Below are 24,934 nucleotides of genomic sequence, written 5' to 3'. Positions count from 1 at the left end.
GTGGTGTGTGTGATAAAACTTTTACTCAGAGAATTGGTTTGAAAACGCACAAGGTTGTTCATACCAAAGCTAAACCCTACAAATGTTCTGTTTGTGGGAGCAAATTTGGACTTCCTTACAGTCTTAGACTGCATATGCGCATTCACTCCGGTGAAAAGCCACACAAGTGCGAAACGTGCGGAATGTGCTTTCGCTTATCTGGAAACTTAAGCCGTCACAAGCGGGTCCACACTGGCGAGAGGCCGTTCAGCTGTGAGGTCTGTGGGAAAAAGTTTGTACAACTTAGCCATGTGAAGGCACACATGCAAATCCACACTGGTGTGAAACCCTACACGTGCCAGAAATGCGGGAAGAAATACGCATACCGTAGAAATTACAATGATCACAAATGTATACCTGTGTGAAAAACTTTGCTTTTGTTTTGAGCTGAATTGCAGTGACATTTTCTTTGTTATATTTACGTTATATTGGAAGTGTCATGACGTTTCAGTATCTGTTAAGGACAAGCATATGTACAATAGCAAAGTGTATTTGTTTTACCTTGATTTGCCTTCTTAGAACACATTCTGGATAAGTGTCAAACAAATTTTCATTCATTCCATAGAGATACATTAATGAATTGGGTCTGAATTCAAATTATTTTTAGCCAATTATTAATATGCAAAATCAATAGTTGTACAGTATGAATTCCTCATTACAGTGTTTTTTGGTAGGAAAAACACAACTATTCCTGTGGTTAATAGTAATATTTACTATAAATAAAGCAGATAAATTATTGTACATGGTTGAATTGTTATTACGTTTGACTTTTCCAGTGCAAATTGACTTTTTATATTTCATGTTAAATTGCTTTTATTTTGAAAAATTTTCCTCGGGAGTAAAGGAACTGACCATTTCATGGACGGTCAAGTCCATTTTCCTTGAAACAGGTTCTCAACATTTGCATTTCAAAGCGGAGTTTGCATTACACAAAACAGTAAACAAACCTATTTATTAAATTAACCAGAAAGGGCTCTTGCTATTATAAATAGTGTTTTGTATAATAGGTCGTATTTAATTTATTGACATGTTAATCTTCAAAATATGATTAAAATAAGGTCAATGGCGCGTATGCGCATACTTTTAATTTGAAATGTTCATGCATAAATGAGGAAGGGTTTATCGCAGAGTGCAACTTTTCCAGGGAGTTTGTTTGCATTCCACACGTATAGTTAAGAATATCATGGTTTAGCTTTACATTGAGAACACTTGTAATGCAAGATCTGTTATGATTATGGCGATCATTTGATTGCATGTTTTCAAACTGGCTGCCAAAGCAGAACGTTTTCTTCTTCTAAATCTTACAGAAATATTATTTTGAAACGGCTTTCAAACACAATTTCTCATTTTTGCACTTCTCGTAATTGTGGTCACTATGTCCACGAATGAGCTTTTTCAGAGTCAAACTACTCTATTCTATTCATCTTATTAATGCCGGACACACCAAAGACATGCAGCTCTGTTGATCCTCATCTCAATATGAAACAAAACGACACTCAGACTCAGGTGGTGAGAATTTCTGTTTTTAAAAATTGAGGTAACACCTTACAACAAGGTTCATTAGTTAACATGAACTAATCATTTATTTATCTTTGTCAATGTTAATTTCAACATTTACTAATACTTTATTAAAATCTTGTTAACATTAGTTAATGCACTGTGAACTAACATGAACAAACCATGATCAGCTGTATTTTTTTTAATTAACGTTAACAAAGATGAACAAATACAGTAAAAAATGTACTGCTCATGGTTAGTTCATGTTAGTTAATACATTAACTAATGAAACCGTATTGTAAAGTGTTAGCAAAATGGAATAGTTATGGATAGCTTGTATCATTCCCCATCAGTCATTATAGATAGATATATAGATCGATATTTTCTCTACTGAATCAAAAACATATTTATTATATTTCTTGATACATAGTGCTCAAGCAGTATAAAACATTTGCATTTATATTTCCATTCCATTTCCATTTTACATTTACATTTCCAATTGTAGCCTACACAGGAGAGTAATGAAAGCAGATGTCTTTTGGTGGAGGACAGAGCGGAAGACATTCAGACTGTAGTCACCTGTAATGGTAAGGTACAGTTCTCGTGCTCACATTATTATTTATGTAATTTACATAAAGGCCTAAATAAGTACAACTCATGTTGGTAGTGTATAGTAAGGCTATTTCTTTGTGATGACTGCAATTGTTGCTTTTATTGTGCTAAGTTTTTTTTTTTTAACCTAATTATTTAACCCATTAGGGGATCTATATGCTAGTGTTTCCCTAAAAGTCAACAGACTTCACACACTTAAAATGAACAGTCTTAAAATATTAAATTTAACTTAAAGGGGGTACTTCAGCACTGGGAAGATGAATGTTTATTTAAACTGGGTCATTTATGTAGTAGAAATGTGAAATTATTTTTGAATTTGGTGCCTTCTAGACCGAGAAAAGACAGAAAATGTATTTTTGTCTCATGTGGATGAAAGACAACTCCCAGAATGCACTTGCTTCGCTGCCCTACGAGGCCACTCCCAGAGCCACGGCTACTGGTTATATCGCTTATATCACCCGTCGTTTTGATATTCATAGTAATAAAATAATTTTGTTCAGTTAGAGAATAGACACTACAATTAAAAACTGAACGTGTCTTTTCAATAAAGTGTGAGTGAGCCGAACGAAAGTCACGTCACAGACGCAGCAGGAGTCAAATTTCATTCATCACGAGAGCGAAGAGCTGAGCAGAGCTGAGGTAAGCGCGGCAGTCATTCTCGGCGCATATCCAGTCTGGCGCGTTTTCAGATCATGCCTATGGAAGCTAAACTTTCATTGGAAGCTAAACTTTCATAGGAATTCATTGAAAAGTTGAAACACTCCCTTTGCTCCTTACCGCTCCGTTATGAATGCCCGAGCCGAGCGGCCGATCGCATTTACATTCTGTGAGTGAGATCCCACCCCTATGGGCTGGTTGATAAGATGCAGAACTAGCTTCTTTTACTGGCTGTAGTCTTTAGCCTCTGGGCAAAAAAAAAAAAAGACGATTTTTGCGTCATCGAAGGATTTTTTCCAGAAATAAACGGCATAATTCTCTTGTCTCAGGGGACATGAGGGGGAAAAGTACGATAATTTGAATATACTACCGGTGTTTCTACTGATACAAAGCTTAATGATAAATCGCTGAAGTAACCCTTTAAAAAAATGGATGACTGCACTTACTCATTTTGTCACTCATCAGATTCTCTATCCATACACAATTATTTTTTAGGAAAATCATGTTAAAATGTGTATATCAAATATGATACAACAGGCTTCTTAAAGTTTTTTTGTGCATCTCAATCACCTCTCATCATTGCATTGGATTATATGTTGTGCGCCCCCTCATAATAAAAACTACAGAAATTTGATCACAAAACTAAGCATTTAAATATCTTACTAAGATATATTATTGGAACATATAGAGTGACAACTGATATTTATATGCATTTTATAAAAGTAGTGTGCTATACTGTCTGTTAAAGGGGTGGTAAACCACGATTTCACTATTCTAACTTTAGCTAGCGTGTAATGTTGCTGCTTGAGCATAAACAACATCTGCAAATTTACAACATTCAAAGTTTAAAGCAAAGGGAGATATTTGCTTTTAAAGAAATCAGTTTCTAAGAACTACAGCAAACGGCCAGTAGGCGACTACACACATTCCTCCAGGGTTGGTGACATCAACAGGCTCAATATTTACATAAACCCCTCCTCCGAGAATATTAAATAAGGGGGGGTGAGGCCATTTTGTATCGCGGCGCTGTTGTGGTATAGTTAGGCTGGAGTGGTGTTGCCTCGATGCCAAGGAAACGCTGTTATTTTCATCCGGATTGCAGATCTGGGGTACTTGCTCTGTTCAGCCTTCCTTGGGACGGGGGTGCGTTGCAGAGTGTTTAACATACAACATGTTGCACGTGTGTATGAGACAGCGGGGAACAGGCGCGTGCGGGGCTCCCTGCAGCACATCTCACGGAGGAAAACATCCACCGTCTTCGCGATTTCAATGCCGGATTTGCACAACGTCAGCTGCGTGAAAAAAACACTGCCAGTGCGTGGATGCACGACGCGCGCGCTGCACATTTCACGAAGGACAACTTCCACAAACTTCGCGAGTTCAATACAGGATATGCACCACGGCTTGTCCTGAAAGCTGGATTTACAAACAGAAGCTGTTTACGGGCCACAACCTGTAAATCTGATTTATTTTTCATCGATGTGTTTTCCTGTAATAGGTTGTAGCAAGGAAGTAAACAGATGACAACACTGTTCTGCAAACCAGTCTGTTAAATGCTCATTCATACTTAACGTTATCCGACGAACACCTAACGTTACAAACACTAACGTTAAAATCTCAACAGCGAACCTGGCATTAGTGTAAATGATTCTTTGATTAGAGCTTTTATGTATTGTTTATCTACAGGCATGGTAAACATGGTTCTGTGTGTGATTTGGCTAACTTACTAGTTTAAGCCAGTGCTTAGTGTTCGTTTTGGGTTAGTTCTTGCGACAGATATTTGGCTATAATCGTTCTAAAAATACAAAAGTTAAAGTGCCATTCAGTAGCGATCATTATAGATCCGCAGTCTTTACTCTTGAGGACTGAACAGGTTCTGCTCGATCATCTTCACTCAAATGTTCTGGGTCTGATTCGGGCTCATATGGTTTTATTGACGCCGTTGTTTCTAATACTGACCAAAGCACAGCCTCCGGTAAAGGTAAATGGCGTGACGTTTCCGACAAACGTGCACTAGGCGGTTAGCGAATCACAACACACTGGGCCAGCTAACCAATCAGAGCCCATCGCGTATTTTTGGGGGACTGGCTTCATACAACCCGGAAAGCATCAGACCGTTTTACAAGGAGGAACAGAGCAGTGTAGAATAAAGGTCAAATATATGAAAAATAAGGCAATTTTTTTTAAAACGAAGCATGAACACATGTTACAGTGCACTCCACAAACACAGTCAAGCCTTCAAAAGAATGTGTTTTACCACCCCTTTAAATAGACCTTATTGATTTAGCTGTCAAAATTGTAATCTTACTTTTTGCCCATATAAATATCAAACTGAGGTGATTTATATTCTCTCTATATTATACTATATGAGCCATAAAAGCCTGATGTATCAAATATGATACGAAACATAAAACATTAAAGCATTTTTTTATTTTAGAATTTTTTTAATATTTTGTTTAAAGGTTGTGACTATGATTTCAAATGTCAGGCTTTACAGGGTCAATAAATCATCCCATATATACTCCCACTATCTGTTCATCAAAACATTTTAAAACAAGCAGCTTTGTCAATTACAGCAGAAATACTGGAAATAGACTATATCGGAGAGCCTTTGAATAATGTGCTGGACAACAGGGAGCCTTTGAGTCAAAAAGGTTGAGAACCACTGATATAGATGTAGGCTATTGGCTATTTTTTAAAAAAGCCCTTTGAAATGTCTCTAACTTCTTTTTTCAATAGGAAACGTTATCAAATGAAAGAAAATGCTTATCAAAGCATTTCATGGGGTCTTTAAAGCACTTCTGTCACGATAAATCATAATGACATATATGTTCAACACTAATTTTGTATTATTGTGTTATTTTTTCATCAGCTGATCTGTTCAGGGGCTGTTCTGAAGATCAGGAAGGCATGTTGCAGACATCAATTGAGCAACCTGAAAAGCCACAAGGCAAAGAGTCTTTTGCATGTGAGCAGTGCGGAAAGGCCTTTCCAAAGATGTTTTCTCTTCTGCAACACAAACGTGTGCATTCAGTCCTAAAGCAGCACTGTTGTGAAAAATGCGGGAAGAAGTTCTCACAATTAAGAGCGCTAGACACTCATCTCCTCAAACATACAGAGAAATTTCCCTGCAGTACGTGTGGGAAGAGCTTCAAGGATCTTGCAGCGCACAAACTGGTCCATGCAGAAGTCAAACCATTTACCTGTGAAATATGCGGACAGGGATTCACAGTCAAGGGAAGTTTATACATGCACCAGAGGGTGCACACAGGCGAAAAACCATACACGTGTGATACCTGTGGGAAGAGTTTCTCTCTTGTAGGCACCCTAAACTGTCACAAGAAGTTTCATTCAGATGATAGGCCAATAAAATGCAGCCATTGCAACAAGAGCTTCAAGTGCAAGAGTCATTTAAGGCGACACCTTCCTGTGCACACCGGTGAGAGACGATATACATGTAAAATCTGTGGTAAAACATTTGCGCATCATGAAGCTATGACACGCCACATCCTCATTCACACTGGTGAAAAGCCGTACATCTGTGAGGTGTGTGGAAAAAGATTTCGCCAGAGAAGCAATTTGAAAGTCCATATGCGGGTGCATGAAGAGATGCAATTTAAGTGTGAAATGTGTGGGATTCTATTCCAGCATGAGTTTTTGCTACAGAACCATATGTTAACACACAAACAGACTGAAGATTCAGGAGATAAGACCAATGGCCAGTTTCTGAAGTCCAACTCTCCACATTCAGGCAACGGCAAACTGTTTACATGCAAATTGTGTGAGAAGAGCTACAGCAACGTTTATAATCTCCGCATACATGAGAAGCTTCACTCTGGGGAGACCCCGTTCATGTGTGAGATCTGCGGTAAGGCCTACGCACTCAGGAAGTCCTTAAAAACGCATATGTTGTGCCATTCAGGAGAAAGACCTTACAAATGCATAGTGTGCGGGAAAGCGTTCAAGTGGTCTGGCTCTCTGAAAATGCATATGAAGACTCATACTGATGAAAAAACGCACAAATGTGAGATTTGTGCAAAGACCTTTCGCTTGTATGGAAATTTAAAGCGCCACAAGCATGTCCATACTGAGGAGAAGACATTTCGAGATCCCGACCATGTTAAAGCACATATGCAGATTCATACTGGACGGAATCCTTACACATGCCAGAAGTGTGGGAAGAATTATGCATACCTTAGACATTACAATGATCACAAATGCAAGCCTGTGTAAAAAAAGAAATAGTGTAATATTTCCTTGGCAAATATTACCATTTTGAAAACATTAAAAAGCTGTTGTAAATTTTATTGTTGCATTTTCAATCATTTGGACCTATATCAAGTGATTTGATGCATATTATCAGGGTACTTTCACAGAGTGATTATGTTATGTACATTTTGGCATGGTTATGGAAAACCTGGACATTTTATATTGTGGAAATTGTGTGTTCCAGGTCTGAGAAAGTCGCTGAAAATAATTAAATCTTAAACTTTATAAACATTTTTGTGAATCTAAATGTTAGATAGATAAGTAATGCTCTGATATAAATTATTGAATCACTGGTCTTGTGACGATGCTTGCGAATAAATGTTATTGATGAATGCTTTTCAATGAATATTCAAAAAGATTATGATTCCTAAAAGAATTGATCTGATGAAAGTATTTAAAAAACCCTTATCCAGTCATCACAAAATACAGAAAATGCCATGGTCAAAAAAACGTTCATGGCTCTTGGTTATTAAAACTGTTTTCTGAAGGAATAAAATCCTCATGGCACTTGTTATTAAACCATTGACCTTAAACATGAAAATTAAAAGAAAAATGTAATAACTTTACAGCTGGAGCATCCATCTTTCGAATAGCGTTTAAGACTTTTATTTTGTAATTGTCTCATCTCTTTCTGAAGTATATTAGTTCCCGTCAATGAGGTCTATAATGGGTCTTATTTTTACGATGAAATTCATCCAAAACAGTCAAATTCCCTCAACAATTTAGCGCACATCGATTTTAAGTCTAAAGTTTTGTTTGTTAATCATAACCACATTTTATGTGAATGACAAGCATTCAGGTACTTTTATTTTAAAATAAAATAAACAAAGAGGAAGTACTTGCCCCCTAGTGCAACTTTACCTGGGGAGTTCAACGTTTTGTGTATTTTCCTTCGATTCAGGCTAGCTGTCAAACACAAACTGAGTTGTGTTTGCTGCACGTCTCTTAACTGTGGTCACTATGGCCCGGTATGAGCTTTTTCAGAGTCAAACCACTCTGATCATGTCGTTACTGACGGACACTGCTAAGCAGGAGATACGAAAGGCTTTTGACGTTACATTCAGCTACGATGAATCTCATCTCACCATCAAATCAAACGATACTCAGATTCATGTGGTAAGAAAGTCTGTTGTTAGAACTTTAACGTGTGTGGTTGTAATTGGTCGGTTATTAAAATAGTGGAAGATAATCATTTTGTTTACAGCCTGGTACTTAACATATAGTATTATTTATACTTAATTTTCTGTTTTATATTGTATTTAAACATGAAATTGACCATACTAAGGTTTACGACTGACTCTTTAATCTTTGCATGCCACCTCTAAAGCTCATAAACTTAAATTTAGTTATGTATTTTTATTTATTCGATTTTCTAAGTCAAGACGTTATTTAGATATTTGCTGTTTCTATTAAATCAATTTTAATTGTTTTAATTATAATAATTATCATAATGCTTTTTGTTTTTGTTCTTTTGAAAGCTAACTCACACTGTCTAGTGTGTGACTATGAGAACTGTCTTTTCGTTCGTTGTGTTTACATTTTTAAAACATCATTTTAAGTTGTTGTTTTTTTTAATTCAGTATTATAGTATTTTTCTCGTATCAATGCAGCTTAATTCCCTAATGGAGAGGTTTGCCAAAGAAGCAGTGCAGAAGATTTGCAGTCTCTTCAGATACTGTTCATCTGTTGCACCAGTTCCACCACAAATGTCTTTGAATGGCCGAGATGACCTAAGGAAGACTTCATCTCAGATGGGACGTGACCTGCTCAGTGGAGCAGCATGTATCCAAAACCAAGAATTTCCGGGTACTTGATTTCAATATCAGGCCACACTAGAGACCTGCAGATGTGACACTCTCTATATTTAGTATTTGTGGTCATTTTTGTTTTGTTCCTCTCTCACAGGAGATGCCATATCTTTCTCTGTGAATCCTCTGAATGAGTTTACAGCAATGTCTCAACAGCAACCTTCAAGCATTGGGGTGAATATTTATTTTAAGGATATAACTTACAGGGTGTTAAATATTGATTGAAACATTTACATGTAATGTGAATTATTGCATGCTCAGGAAAGTAATGTAAGCCAGTGTCTTATGGTGGAGGACCGAGCAGAAGAAGCCATTCAGACAATATACATCAGTGACGGTAAGTTGGAGTCCCAACTTTCTGTATGAAATTACTTGGCCTCTTTACCATTTGCAATCATTCATTGTCTCGAGAACGTCTAAATCATTACTGCTGCTGTTGTACATTACCAACACTTAAATGCATTATTAGTATATAAATGTCAGTGTTGTTATTGTTAAAGGTTGGGTAGGCAATTTTTGTATAACCACCTTTTGTTATACTCACATACTGATAGCAATCAATAATATAAGTGGTCTAAATATTAAAACATGTACATAAATCTTCTGTGGAATTCTCAGGACCAAAAAATGTTTTGTCCAATCATTGCGTTCAGTCTGAAGGCAATCATAGGATGTCCTACCTGTCTGTTGTTAGGGTAAAACAGTTTAGGAACCAAGACCAGTTATGAAAAATGAAGACCAAGAGTCAGGAGTGCAATTAATTAAAGAGAAATTAACAGAAAAATATTTTGCCGTTTCATCAGCAGAAGCCAGCTTCAAGTCTCACGAGGAGTTCGTAGGCCGGGCTCCCTCTCTACCAGAATTCGTACATACAATTTCTCAACAGTTATACTCTTTTCAAGGTCTAGCCACGTCATTACTACAAGTTGAATGATTCTGATTGGCTAAGAAAAAAAGATAGACAGTCATGGTAAATTTCCACACATTGTCAGTTAATCAGATTCACTGATTAGGCACGTTGACGTTTTGAATTAGGCACGTAGTGACCTTCCAGGTCTGGAGCAGGCGCCAGCTTGTCCAGAACAACGCGTCCACCCATCACTTAGGATGCCCATAATTCACCTCCAATACTGATCTGTAACACAGAATACTGCGCACATACACAGATACACAGTTTCTCCAAGGTTGGAGTTGATCAAGCTCCAGTTCTGACCAAAAAGTTTCCCAAAACATACGGATAACATGTGCTTTCTCTCAGTAAGAGGCACAGACAGTATTCATGTACATAATTCTTTAGTTTTTCAGTAAAAGGAAATATAAAATTATATAAAATGAAAGACAAATCCATATTTCATCTCTGGAAGCTGGGCTAAGTGAGCATGCACTCTTACTGCACTCCTGGCATGTTAGGGGTGTGTGATACCTCCAAAACCCAAACAAACGACAACATGTTTTGCTATCAAGTATTTAGCGACACATCACACATCCCTAGGACAGACCCTCAGTCACTCCTCAGAGACCAAATACAAACTTTAGAAAACATATGAAGAAACAATAAACAATCAGTGGTTCTATTGATTAAGTAATATCATTAGGGATGCACGATATATCGGCAACATATCGTTATCGGCCGATAAATGATTATTTTTGATGTTATCGTTATCGGTCCAATAAGAAAATTTGACCGATATAGTCAAGCCGATAGATAATGTATTATTTCCTTCAGCTGAGACGGACGCGCTGTCTACCATGATGGGTTTGAATTGCTCTAAATATGTTTGGAATCACTTCGAAAAGGAAAATACAGTTATGTGCAACATGTGCAGCGCAAGTCTTCTATAATCTACATAAAATGATAATGAGAATAGAATAGGCTGTAAAAGAGCGTTGTGTTTCAGCGCGTTTGTTGAGGGAAGAGCGCGCCCACGGAGTTACAACTTGACGAGCACAGTCAAGTTCGCTTGTGCATTCACAGCCTTTTGTGCCATTGTAAGTTGTAATATTATATTTATTATTATTCTGTGTATGTAATATCATATAGGATGCGTTTGGTTAAGTTAATAAACGATGCAGTAAAGCACTTCATTGTACCGGTCTTTAGCTTCAGAGCGCGCCCACGGAGTTACACCTTCATGACGAGCACAGTCAAGTTTGCTTGTGCATTCACAGCCTTTTGTGCCATTGTAAGTTGTAATATTATATTTATTATTTTGTGTATATAATCCCATATAGTATGCGTTTGGTTGAGTTAATTAACGATGCAGTAAAGCACTTCATTGTACCGGCGCGCGCATTTCAAACAGAAATGCACAGCATTAATAACTACTGGGACTGTCCTATACATAACACTGCAATGAGAATATTTCTGTTATAAAACGTAGTGAATTCTCTGGGTTTAGTTGTTTTTCAGCGCGCTGTTGTGGGAAGCGTCAACAACGCATTCTGACCAGCACAGTCAAGTTCGCTTGTGCATTCGCGTCATTTTAAGCATATGTAAGTCGTAATATTACGTTTTTGTAGTATAAACATCTGATTAAAGTCATATAGGATGTGTTTCGTTAAGTCAATAACCCGCAGCGCTTCACTGTACCGGTGATCATCTTCAGCTTCAGCGCGCGCTCTCAAACAGGGGAAGAGCATCCACAGGAGTTATAACCCTTCACCTATGCGTGATTTTGTGCTAATATAAGTTGTAATATTATATTTATTTTGTATAAATATCTGATTGTTCTCATATATGATGCGTTTAGTTGTTAATTAAACTTCTAAGCGCTTCAGTTTATGGTTGTTCGTTCATTCTCTCCAGCTTCAGCGCGCTCTCAAACAGCAACATTATTCCTAATAGACTAGACTAATATTACAGATGTTTACTATTACAGTAATATTAAACATATTTTTTTTTTCAAAAACACAGAAGCATTATTTTTTATAATTAGCACTTTTATTGTTCTCGTATCATTTCCATCAACAATATGGTTTGATTAAAACCATTTCTTTATCGTCTGTGCGGAGGTTATTTCATGCACTTGCATTCTGATTCTTTATTATGCAGCTAATGCTGTTCAATTACTTGTTTGCATTATTTAGGTATATTATTTGTATTTTTTAGACAATATAATTTTTGGTAACATTTTACAAATAAGGTCTCATTTTATTAATGCATTAACTATCATGAACAAACAGAGAGCAATAACCTTTGTTTCTTTTAGTAATAAAATGTTTGTGTTTTGTAACAGTCCATTCACAGTTCATACCTAATGTTAAAAGACACAACTTTGGGTCTGAATATGTTGAGATTAACATGAACTAAAATTAATAAATCCTGTTGAAGTATTGTTCATTCATTGTTGGTTAACTAATACTAACAAAAATTAAACCTTATTGTAAAGTGTTAAAAAAAAAAATTTGGCCATAGGAGTGTAAAATTAATTTGAAAAGGTAAGGAATCTCACACTGGTTCAAATAGGCTACTGTAGTGTATAGGTTTGATTAATGTTGAAGTGTTTGGGACATGGCTTTTAATGGTGAGCCTTTTGTTTTTGTAATCAGACTCTCAGAGTTTATTAAAATTTGTATTTAGATTTATCGGCCAATATATCGGTTATCGGCTTTCAAATATTAAGAATTATCGGTTATCGGTATCGGCCAAAATGTTCATATCGGTGCATCCCTAAATATCATAACTGGAAAGAATCATTAAAAATCATTATAATAATATAGGAGGATAAATATTGATGAATGCTTTGATTATAAATTTAATTAGGATGTATTGAAGTGGCAGTGGATTTCGGAATCCACCCTTTCAATGCTAAAAAATTCCCATACCTCCGCGCACCCTGCTCGTGCAGACATCACACATCATCAGCACGTTCCATTAGGCTATGCAGAGTTGTAGACAGTCACAGAACGCAACACAAACAAACGTCAGCCATTTACAGTTTCTCCTAAACCAAAACAAAGAGCTTATGCTGCGTTCACACCATGTCATAACCATAATTACAAGATGGCAACACGTGATGTTCATGTCCTCAGACTCGCATTTTTGATTTTCTATGTAAACATTATCAATGCCAAAATGAATCTGCAGCAGTCAGGTGGTACAGATTAGACATGAGGTAATTTAATGCTGTCTCTTGTTACACTTTGCAAACTCTTCTCTGGCTGTGTGTGTTAATGTGTTTTGGATGAAGCATGGCTTTAGAAAGCGCTCGGAAGGGAGGGTGGGATCTCATGCTTTCAAAGCTATAGCTTGCCATAGATAGCATCTCTGAAATTGCCTACCCTACTTTTAAATATTTAAAATGATTTTTGTTAATTAAAATAAAGCTGAAATCAAGATTGAATCGCTATTAGATGAAAAACTTTGACAAAATAAGTTGAAATACTAAAACGGAAATATTATACAGTAAAGCTAAATAGAATAAAACCCCCAAAAAGCTATTAATAATAACAAAAGCGCATAACAACATTATTTAAAATGAAAAGGAATGAAAATATAAAAATAAAGAATTCAAATTTAATACAATTCAATAAAAAAAAAATCTATCAAATTTTAATATATAAATATATTATTATATAATTTATATATAGTTATATAATTAATAGCATATCATTATAGAACTTTATTATAGATTAGAAAGAACTGTATTAATTTCTGAAAGTCAACCTGAAATAAAAAGTGACTGACTTTTTGGCACATTCTTGGTCTTATTGTTTACCATTTTAAATAAAACCTTTTAGGCCAACAATTTACTCAGCATGCGTTTTGCTAAACTGTGAATATATGAATAGACTTTGATTGATGTGGATGTAATGTTTTTCATTTTGCCAGCTGCTGATGACATGGGCTGGTCTGAAGATCAGGAAGGCATGTTGCAGACGTCAGCCGAGCAACCTGAAAAGCCACAAGGCAAAGAGTCTTTTGAATGTGAGCAGTGCGGAAAGGCCTTTCCAAAGATGTTTTCTCTTGTGCAGCACAAACGTGTGCATTCAATCGTGAGGCCACACAATTGTGAAAAGTGCGGGAAGAAATTCACACTGCTGAGAGCGCTAGAGACTCACCTTCGCAAACACTCACAGAAGTTCGAGAAGAAGAAATTCCCCTGCAGCACGTGCGGGAAGAGCTTCAGGGATCTCGCAGCGCACGAACTGGTCCATGCAGAAGTCAAACCATTTACTTGTGAAATATGCGGACAGGGATTCACAATCAAAAGAAGTTTATACATGCACCAGAGGGTGCACACGGGCGAAAAACCATACAGATGCGACACCTGTGGGAAGTGTTTCTCCCTGATTGGCACGTTAAACTACCACAAGAGAATTCATTCAAACGACAGGCCCATAAAGTGCAGCCACTGCAATAAGACCTTCAAGTATCATAAACTTTTGAAACACCACCTCCGTGTGCACACGGGCGAGAGGCCGCACACGTGCGACATTTGCGGGAAAAGTTTTGCGCTCTCCGGGACTCTGAAACGCCACGTCCTCATTCACACTGGCGACAAGCCGTACGTCTGCGAGGTGTGCGGTAGAAGATTCAATCAGAGAAGCACTCTCAAAGGCCACATGCGAGTGCACGGAGAGAAGCGATTTATGTGTGAAATGTGCGGGAAAACCTTCCAGTATAATTACGTCCTAAGGAACCACATTCTGACACACAATCAAATTGGAAGTCCGGGAGATAAGAGCAACGCTCATCGCTGCGACGTGTGCGGAAAGTTCCTGAGCTCTGCCTACGCACTGAAAACTCACCTGCAGTTGCATTCGGACAACAGCAAACCGTTTACGTGCACGTTATGTGACAGGAAGTACAGCAGCGTACATTCCCTCCGGATGCACGAGCAGCTTCACACGGGGGAGAAACCTTTCAAGTGCGAGATCTGCGCTAAGGATTTTTCTCTGAGGGCTTCGTATAAAACCCATATGTTTCTGCATTCAGGAGAAAGACCTCACAAATGCGTATTTTGTGGGAAAAGATTCAAGCTATCAAGCTCTCTGAAAATGCATATACGCACTCACACCGGTGAAAAACCTCACAAGTGTGAAACATGTGGGAAGGCGTTTCATTTATCGGCCAATCTGAAAAGACACAGGCTTGTGCACACCGGGGAAAAGCCGTTTACCTGTGAAATTTGTTTGAAGAGTTTCACACAGCCCAACAATTTGAAGGCACACATGCACATTCACACTGGCAACAAGCCGTACACATGCACTAAGTGTTGGAAAAGTTTTGCCTACCAGAGAAATTACAAAGATCACAAATGCGCTCCACTTTAAAAGATTTCAGCCTTCTGAACTGAAATAACTAAACTGAGTAATGTTTACCTACAGGTCCCCGGATTCTATGTAGGATTGTAAATAATTTTGTGAAAATTACAAGAAATGCTTAACTGTATTTATTTATTTATCCAAAAAATAAAACGTTTTTCCATGTAATTTTAGGTCTGTTTTATCATCTATAAATTCTGACATAGTGGAACATTACAGTTTAATGTGGGTTTTAAGTTAAGGATACTAAAAACCAATGTGTTAAATCAAATGTATTATTACATAATATCATCAGCTCCACTTAAGGATATGTGAGTCTACGTCATTTATTTATAAAAAAATAAAATTAAAAAAAATTATATATATATGACAACAATACGACATTTTACCAGTCCTTGGTTAAAAAGGTTTATAAAGCAGCCAAATCATATATATATTTAGAGCAATATCATTTTGCTAGCCCCATGTAGTTGGGGCTAAAAACACTATTTTACTGCTTGTACTATCATTTAAAATATTGATATATTCAGTAAATATTCTATATATATAATCACACACACACACACACACACTAGACTTAAATAAAAACATGATTTGGCTGCTTTATAAACCTTTTTAACCAAGGATTGGTAAAATGTCGTATTGTTGTCATAATATTGCACTATATAAGTGAGGACATTTGGCCCTCACAAGTATAGCCAACCCTGTACGAAAACACGCACAATGTTTTTTTTGTTTCTTTTTTCAAATAAATGTTCCCTCAAAATGCAAATATCAGTGCTGCAAATAAACTCCAGTCCAGTGAGGGGCAGCAGCTCAGCACAACCGCAACGCTGTTCAATACAAGAGAAGAGAACAGCAGCTAACGAAGATTGTAATGGCTCTATTGAAATTATAATCTGTCACCAAAACAGCAGCAGGAGAATAATGTCGTTGTTGGAGTCTGAGGTTGTCTCTGTTTTGGAGACGCTTGTGAAGGAAACAGTAAAAGAAATGACTAAATTCATCGACATACCTCCACTGACAGAAACTACAGCAGACGAGACTGCCACCCTGGACTTTACAGTAAGACTTTTTGCTTGCTACGTTTGTTTTTAAGCCATACATCATAACCTACATGGTTTAATTAGATATGACAATATATCAGATGTGTTCAGTGACTTCTATAAAAGCACCAGATCCGCACAATCAAATACAAGTTTCACAGATAAAATCCTTGATATTGTAGCACCCTAATAACATAATTTAGAATAAATCATCTCTTTCCATATTCTCAGTTTGTTTATCAATTGTAGTGTTGACTGCATTAGCCAAGCTTAACCATATTGTAAGAAAAAAATATCCATCAAATATTTTTGGTCCCAAACTAGCTAGCCTAATTAGGCTAACGTTAGTTTATAATTGATTTGTTCTTATATTTTAGACCCATCTGAACTGCGTGTTGGAACGTAACGCAAAGGAAGCCGTGGAGAAAATATGCCAGCTTTTCTCTGCACTTCAGCATCTTGAAACCAGTCAGAGTGCACAGGATGGCTTGAAAACAACACTAACGCAACTCGAGAAACGGCAGGAGACTCTACATGGAGAGACTAATCTAACCGACGACGATCCCCTCGGAAGTCAGTCCAGTGACCAACTTACTCTTGGTGAAATTCACTAGCTCATCACTATGCTTCTTAGAGCATATCTTTAAGATTCATAATGATCCGTTGTGCCATTGCAGTCTCGGTGGAGAAAATCATTGTGACCTGGGGGGAGGAGGAGGAGGAGGAGGAGGAGGAGGAGGAGGAGGAGGAGATCTTAGACATTGAGCATGTGAAAACAGTAAGTTATTCACACATAATAGAGCACAACAGCTTTGTTCTAAAAGTAAAAATCTCTTTGATTGTAGAGAAATAGATTTTGATCAGTACCATATAAACCTATCCATTCCAAACAGATCTACCATAATCTTAGAGGTTATATTCTTCTGTGAAAGCCACATAGCAGTGTGATTGACTGACAAGTTATTGACTGACAGTGTGATAGACTGACAAGACAGACTGACAAGTTGTTGTGTGAAAGAGTTTGCGAGTTGTGTTTGCGATTATCTTAAATTAAATAGTTTTTATGCTTATAATCTATGACTGTAAGACAGTAGTTTTATATGATGACAATTTATAATTTTTGATAACATTTTACAATCAGTTACAATCAAAGTTTATAATGTCTAAGTAATTAATCTCAGAGCTCGTTGGTTTGGTTCAAGTCTTAGAACGCTTTATCAAATTGTTATTTTTAAATCCTTGGAGAAGATGAATGATAAAAATAATACTTATGGATTCAGGGCCACTGAAAAAAGTGGTTCTTATTGTACTTTACACAAGAGGAATTTAGCAGTTTTCATAACCTAATGCTGTAATTGTACACTACCGTTTAAATGTTTGGGGTGTGGAAGATTATAATTTTTTTTTTTTAAAGAAGTTAATACTTTTAATCAGCATTTTCTGTCGCTCTTAGTACACGATGTAACTATACACATCACAACAGGTAAATAGGAAAATGTTGGCGTTATTTTGTCACTTATTGAGCAGTAGGCTAGCTGGAGCCGTTTACCTCCAGTCTTTGTGCTAAGCTAGGCTAGCGGTGGGTGCGTCAGACAGAGGTATGGCACGCACAGAGATGAGAATGGTATGTATGGACTTATCTAACTCTGGGGGATACGGTGAATAAGCTAAAGTCCCAAAAAGTCGGCATATTCCTTTAAATTGATCAAAAGTGATACTGTAGAGATTTCTATTTCAAATAAATGCTATTCTTCTAAACTTTCTATTAATCAACGAATCCTAAAAAAAAAAAAAATTTGAGCACCAAATCAGCATATTAGAATGATTTCTGAAGGATCATGTGACGCTGAAGACACGAGAAATGGCATCCCAGGAACATATTACATTTTAAAATATAATAAAATAGAAAATCTTTACTACACAATCTTACAAAACATTAAAATATCTCACCGACCCCAAACTTTTCAATGGTAGTGTATACCGCAATAATATATTTCTTTCATGTTGACCTAAATTGTTCTCTTTTTCTGTTTTGAAAAGCCCATTAAAACACAGAAGACAGTTATCTATAAGGATGAGAAATCAGCTGATTGTTCAGAAAACGGCAACCATTCTCAGTTCGTGGAGTTCCTGGACAGTGATAGTGTGGATGATGACGAAGATGATGAGGAAGAATCTAGAAGTTTGAGCATTTTAAAAAGCAGACATGCTCGGATGAGGGCTCGGAAGAAAGCCAAAGTGTTCAGCTGTAAACACTGTAGAAGGAAATTTGACTCGCTTGTTCTGTTGAGAGCTCATCGGGTCATTCATGCGGTGGGAGAGAAAACCTTCGGCTGCTCGCAGTGTGGTCGGTGTTTTGGCAGTAAAGGCAGTTTGGATGTACACTACCAGCTTCATACTGACAAGAGCCCTTATGCTTGCAATCATTGTGGCAAGACCTTCACCGAACACAAACAGCTGATGCATCACCAGAGGATTCATAACGAAGACAAGACTTTTATGTGTAAAGTTTGTGGGAAGTCTTTTAATCAAGCTTACGGTCTCAGGAAGCATCTGGTCGTGCATTCGGGAGAGAAGCTGCATAAATGTGACGTATGTGGGAAGAACTTCCACTTTCGAAACAATCTACTTCGGCACCAGAGAATCCATACGGGCGAGAAGCCGTTCACCTGCCAGACGTGCGGACGAAGTTTCAACCAGCTCGATTCGCTAAAGGCGCACAAACTAACTCACACCGGCGAGAAACCACACAAATGTAAATTGTGCGGTCAGGGCTTTGTCCAGAAGTGGATGCTTCGGCTGCATGAGGGACAGCAAACAGGACAAGCCGGACATGGCTGCATTGTATGCGGGGTGGTTTTGGGTTGCACAAACGCCTTAAAAGCGCATCTCCCTATTCATGAGGGACAGTTTCCGGTGGCCTGTACAGTGTGTGGAGAGACCCTCAGCTCCATTAACACCTTGAAATCTCACCATCACAACAAACACACCGTCGCCACTAAATACAGCTGTCATGTGTGCGGGAAGTCCTTTCAGAGTGTTGCTGGTGTAAGAGCTCACGAGAGGATTCATACGGGAGAGAAGCCCTATAGCTGCTCCGTGTGCGGGAAGACATTTCGGCAGCAGAATTGCCTTAAAGCTCACCTGACCTTGCATACCGGCGAAAGACCTTTTAATTGCGATGTGTGCGGAAAACGTTTTTGCACATTGGGAAATCTCCGTCGACATCAGCGCATACACACTGGAGAAAAGCCGTTCAGATGTGACACATGCGGGCGGGAATTTAACCAGTCAAATTCGCTCAAAGCTCACATGCACATTCACACTGGGGAGAAGCAATACATGTGTGACAAGTGTGGGAAGAGTTTTGCCTATCTAAGAAATTTGAGGTGCCATAAATGTGTATAGATTTAAAGGGACCGTTCACCAAAAATGAACATTTTGTCATTGTTTACTCTTGATACAGCTTTTCTTGTCTTTTTAAACACCCACCTTTGGACTCGATTGACAAAAAAATAAATAAATAAACAATCTCATCTTCTTTTGTGTTCCACAGAAAGAAATAAAATCATACAGGTATGGAACCACATGATATTGAATAATCCCTATCCCTTTAAGTTACACAGTTAAACTGTTCCAGATAGGATTGTTTGTGATCTCTGTGCTTTGTTAATTTGCAGATGATTTCTTCAGTTTGATATAAATATTTCAGTACACCAGTTACCTTTAATTAATCTGTTTAAAGATCTTGTTTAACTGTAAAGCTCTTTGTTGTGACAAATAAATCAAATGTTATGTGTGTGTTTTTTAATGCATTATTTAATCTTTTGTTACCTTGTAGGGCTGTATTTTAAAATAGGGACATTAATTTGGCTTTACTGCTCCATAACTTGCTAAAACCAACATGAAAAATAATTGTGGTAAGATTGTGAAATTGTTCTGAACAAATCAACAAGTTTAAGGATGTGAGCAACATGCATATAATGCAATGTTTTAATTAAATGGGTCATATGATTTATTTACATAATACAATATAGCCTAGATCACTTGTCTTGGTTGTAGTTGCTTACATGGATTGTAACAACAGTGCTGTATTAATTTGACCCATATTCATTTTGAATTTAGATGCTTGAATATTAGTCAAGGCAATACAGTATTAATAATACTGATTTGGTCACACAAAAGTCAAAACATTTGTTGGTAGTGGATATTCTGACTTTCTCTATATTCATTTCCTAGATGTTTAGTTATTCCACTTTATTTTTATTTTTAAAAGTGTTATTTGCTTCCACATTGTTTGAAAATCTTCCACACTGAGAACCTTAAAAACAAAAATAACTTGTAAAATATAATTTAGATATAGATGTGCCTTATCTTCCACCTTTCCTGAATAGACTAGTCATCTTCCATTGAACTTCTACCAAAGTTATTACATGTTACTTGTACATTTATTTCTATCCATTTCTTAAAAACTACAGTGATTTTATTATGAAAAAGGGGTAGACTAAACAGGCAAAACATTTGTCAGATGTACACAAGTTACAATTTTATTCTAATGAATCTATGAATACGAATTAATATCATAGTTGTCAGTTTCTTGTCATCCTTAGAACATATTTTATTGACAAGCTAGGGCCGATAAAACGAAGAAGCACACAGAAAATAGCTATGAAGAAATCTAAAAAAAAACATCTATGAAGACAAAGCTGAGCCAACCTAGTTTTGCAAAAAAACATCAACCACAGTTTACAGCCGGTCGTACATCTTTGCTTTGAGTTCTTAGAAACACCCCGATGAGTGAATGCATAAGAATCTGATTCTCTGTGTTCTGAAATGAGCAAAAGGAAATCCCCTTTTGCAGCATTAGAATGTGGCCTCTTTAAAGACTTTGTCTTGTCACACGCTCTCTGAGAATAGGCTGCAAGTATTCAGCATAGCAGTTTATTTTATGGAATAATAATGTAAAACATTACATTTCAGATACATACTTTTTCAGTGTTTTATGGAATATAGTCATGTTCTCTAATGAGCATTTGCATTTGAGATATGATAAAAGCATAAATCCTTTGCGCACAAGCAATGGTGGTTTCTTTTCTCAACACTTTAACCACACATATGGCAGTTTAGCATAGCACAGCAATTTCATAAGAACAGAAAACCCAGACAGAAAACAACGAGGACTGCTAGTTTCTCCATATTTAAAGAGAAACGGGCTGCACTTGTGCAATGCTGTGATAATGATGATGGGAAAAGAGCTGGGTAGGAGAGATTTTGGCCAGAGGAGCACATGGGTGTAGGTTTTACCAACTGAGTATTATTGTTAAACCACTGACTTAGATACAGAATGAACACACAAGAGCAATCCCATGGATTCCCATCAAGATGGACAAGTGTTCGGTTTCCTAAAGGCATCAGAGTCCCATTTTCCATTGAGCGCAGTTGATTAAATTTAATATCGAGTTCGTGTAATTTCACTAAGCCTTGCAACTGTGCTGGATGAATATGCTGGAGATGGTTTCTGTCCAAATGGAGCTCTTCCAACTTGGCTAGAGCAGAAAACACTTTGGTAGGCAAGTGCGTCAGCTGGTTGTTTTGCAAGTGGAGCATTTTGAGACTTCTCAAAGATGTGAAGATGTCATCTGGAAGCTGATTGAGACTATTAAAGCTCAGATCCAGCTCTTTCAATTTGAACAGATCTTTGAAGATATTGGAGGAGATGGAATTCAACTTATTGTTGGACAAATCTAGAACCCTAAGCTCCATAAGACCTGTGAAAAATCCATTTGGGATGGTTTCTATCTGGTTGTTGTTCAGCCATAACTCCCGTAATCTACTAAGGCTAGTCAGTAGCTCTGTGAATAGACTTGCAAGGTGGTTTTTGCTGAGTTTCAGATGCCGTAATCTGATTAAACCTTTAAAAGTCAATTTAGGAATGGAGTGGATATGATTGTTCTCCAGACTGAGATCCCTCAGATGATGTGTCTTACTGAAGAGGTACTTGGGAATCTTCACAAGGTTGTTGTTGCTAAGATCGAGATGCTTAAGCTTCCTCTGCTTCATAAATGTGTGTGAGTGGAGCTCCGAAATGTGATTGTTATCCAATTGAAGATCCTGCAATGCTGAAAGTGGGTGAAAGAGGTCCAGTGGAATAGCATAAATATTATTGTTGTCCAGCAGGAGCTCAGTTATCCTGCTTAAGTTTTTAAACACGATGTTCGGAAGCGACTTCAGGTTGTTGTGATACAAATTAAGGTTCTCGAGCTTCCCCAAGTCTTGAAACGCATATGGTGTAAGTGACTCCAACTGATTGTAACTCAAATCCAATGCGCCCAACTGGGAAAGACCTCTTAGGGAACCATCAGACATGGAATCAAGAGCATTATGACTCATATCCAAATGCCTCAGTGTGGGTATCTTTGAGAAAATGTCCTCAGGAATTGAAGTTATGGAATTTTTTTGAAGATAGAGGCTAGTGAGGTTCAGAGCATCCTGAAGGATACCGGTAGGTAAGGCATCTAGTCCATTTCGACTAAGATCCAGGTGATCTAGCCTTATGGCACCCTTAAAACTCCCATTGCCTACACTTTTTAGGTTGTTTATTGACAGATAGATATTAGCTAGATGGGTGCAGTTCTCAAATACATCCACCTCGATCATCTCGATCCTGTTATTTCTCAGTTGGAGGTCCACAAGGGAAGGAGCTCCCTCCAGGGCCCCATAAGATAAACTAAATATCTGGTTCATATTGAAATTGAGGATTTGAAGCTTGGTCAGACCATATAGGAACATCCGAGGTAGAGATTTAATGTAATTGTCACTGAGATCCAACACTTGGAGGTTCAGCAGCCCATGAAATTGTCTTGGTCCTAATGTAGTCAGTCCATTTCCACTCAGAAATAGCTTTGAAAGTCTGCTCATGTTCTGCCAGTTGGTATTCATTGACAGATTGAAGACATTTTTAGTGAGGTCGAGAACCAACAATTCTTCCAAACCTTCTTTTGGGAGAGATTGAATCATGTTGTGTGTTGCATATAACTGCCTGGTACCCTGAGGCAGATGAGGGACCTCCAGAAGTTTCTGGCTTGAACATATTATGATGTCAGTATCTTCACCACATTTACATGGTATCGGACAGGCGTCAACCAATGTGATGAGAGCCAGAACCACTGACAAAGGCCAATTTGACAAGGGCCACATTTTAGTGATGTGATCTGCAAGACCTAAAGAAACCCACAAGTTACATTGTGACAATGTGAAACCGGGTATATGTTCAAATTTTCTCACTTTCATTTTAAACAGCTGAGAGTGAGCTATGACACAGAATGAAAGTGTTTTTTAATGCTGAGATGCAACATTTTAATAAAATAAAATATTATATCCATTCTCAGCTATCAGTTATCTATTTTTTTTTAGAAATGATCAATTATGTATTATATAACAAAATCGAATTATAGAAATGTTGAATGGTGACACACATTTAAATGTCACTAATCTATTTACTTGTTGTGCCTCTATGTTTATATACACACAATTTATGTATCAGCAACTTTGATATTTCTTAAAAGTTTTCCTTAATGGATGTAGACACACTTACCTGCAGAAAGAAACGACCTGCAAAACAATAGTTGCGAAAGTGGTAAAATGCCCCGTATCGCAATAGCATAGGGTAAAAAATGACCTGTCAGCAGAACAACTGAGCTTAAAAGATCCCATCCTATCTATGATGTCACATGCGATACTTGTAAAAAAAAAGAAAAAAAAAAAGCATCTTAACCACATGGACGCAACTAAAATCTCACCACAGCTTGGGGAAACTCAACAAACAACAGGTATACAATTCAAAACCATACGAACAGGGAAATTAAAATTGTTTGACAGTAACTGCCAGTTTTTAATGAAATACTTGATTGTTATAGGCCTAAAAAATAATAATATATATATATATATATATATATATATATATATAAAAAAAACATTAAAAAAAAATATATATATATATATATATATATATATATATATATATATATATATATATATATATATACACACACCGATCGATCAGGCATAACATTATGACATGACAGGTGTTGTATTTCTATACTGCTGTAACATCCTAAAACATCCCCATAACCTATAACAATCATAAATTGTTCTCACCTGCTGGTTCATAGCCCTTGGTGGTGTTCAAGTGCACTGGGCAGGTTGCTAATATAAATATCTAAACTACAACCAATAAAGATGTTTTCAGGAAAAATTCACTCTGAGACTTAATTGAAAAGTTTGTACGAATAACCACAGAATGGTTTCCGTTTTTACTTAAAAAGTTTCAGAATAATATGAAGACAATAATAAGGCAAAAGAAATTGCCAAAAAGGCAAAAATAACAAAACAATGTGCAAGTCTTCACCCGAAGCACGGCCCCGAAAAACAATGTACAAAGCTTTTTATACTTGGACATATCCTGGGGTGCAGCCTTAAGAAGTTATGACTGTTATCAAGGCCCTCATCAAAACCTCACAACTCTTATTATCGCTGACGGTCAGTTTGAACTTCCCCCTTTTAAAGATTTCATGGTTAAAAGCATCCAATGCTTTGCATTGCACTTGGTGATGTAAGGCTTGGATGCAGCTGCTCGGTCATGGAAACTCACTTGTGCTCTAGATCAGTGGTTCTCAAACCTGTCCTAGGGACCCCACCAGTGCACATTTTGCATGTCTCCCTCATCTAACACACCTGATT

General features: G+C 37.3%; 3 protein-coding genes across 5 annotated transcripts; 2 read left to right on the top strand and 1 right to left on the bottom strand.

Moving 5' to 3' along the window:
* Positions 1 to 875: 875 nt before the first annotated feature.
* On the top strand, positions 876 to 7,418 carry LOC307130062 (uncharacterized protein). 3 transcript variants are annotated; one of them, XM_079822927.1, is made up of 3 exons: positions 876 to 1,545; positions 2,042 to 2,123; positions 5,678 to 7,418. In XM_079822927.1, exons 1-3 carry the CDS (start codon positions 1,471 to 1,473, stop codon positions 7,036 to 7,038), a joined length of 1,518 nt encoding a protein of 505 aa, XP_079679053.1. In that variant the 5' UTR covers positions 876 to 1,470; the 3' UTR covers positions 7,039 to 7,418. The 3 variants fall into 3 exon arrangements, with proteins under 3 accessions (XP_079679053.1, XP_079679054.1, XP_079679052.1); XM_079822928.1 differs by having other exon boundaries at positions 1,130 to 1,576; positions 5,678 to 7,396; XM_079822926.1 differs by having other exon boundaries at positions 1,161 to 1,548; positions 5,678 to 7,414.
* A 555-nt stretch (positions 7,419 to 7,973) lies between these two features.
* LOC307130368 (uncharacterized protein) lies at positions 7,974 to 19,721 on the top strand. Its single transcript, XM_079823332.1, has 8 exons — positions 7,974 to 8,190; positions 8,685 to 8,880; positions 8,980 to 9,056; positions 9,144 to 9,219; positions 13,714 to 15,146; positions 16,573 to 16,768; positions 16,873 to 16,973; positions 18,236 to 19,721. Exons 1-8 carry the CDS (start codon positions 8,035 to 8,037, stop codon positions 19,601 to 19,603), a joined length of 3,603 nt encoding a protein of 1,200 aa, XP_079679458.1. The 5' UTR covers positions 7,974 to 8,034; the 3' UTR covers positions 19,604 to 19,721.
* Positions 19,722 to 21,124: 1,403 nt separating this feature from the next.
* LOC307130110 (uncharacterized protein) lies at positions 21,125 to 23,847 on the bottom strand. Its single transcript, XM_079822987.1, has 2 exons — positions 23,790 to 23,847; positions 21,125 to 23,415 (listed from the first exon to the last, which is right to left on the bottom strand). Exon 2 carries the CDS (start codon positions 23,390 to 23,392, stop codon positions 21,338 to 21,340), a length of 2,055 nt encoding a protein of 684 aa, XP_079679113.1. The 5' UTR covers positions 23,393 to 23,415; positions 23,790 to 23,847; the 3' UTR covers positions 21,125 to 21,337.
* Positions 23,848 to 24,934: the final 1,087 nt, after the last annotated feature.

The sequence above is a fragment of the Gobio gobio genome (assembly GCF_949357685.1).
Source record: "Gobio gobio genome assembly, chromosome: 8".
NCBI lineage: Eukaryota > Metazoa > Chordata > Actinopteri > Cypriniformes > Gobionidae > Gobio > Gobio gobio.
This window is presented reverse-complemented; position numbering and strand designations above follow the sequence as displayed.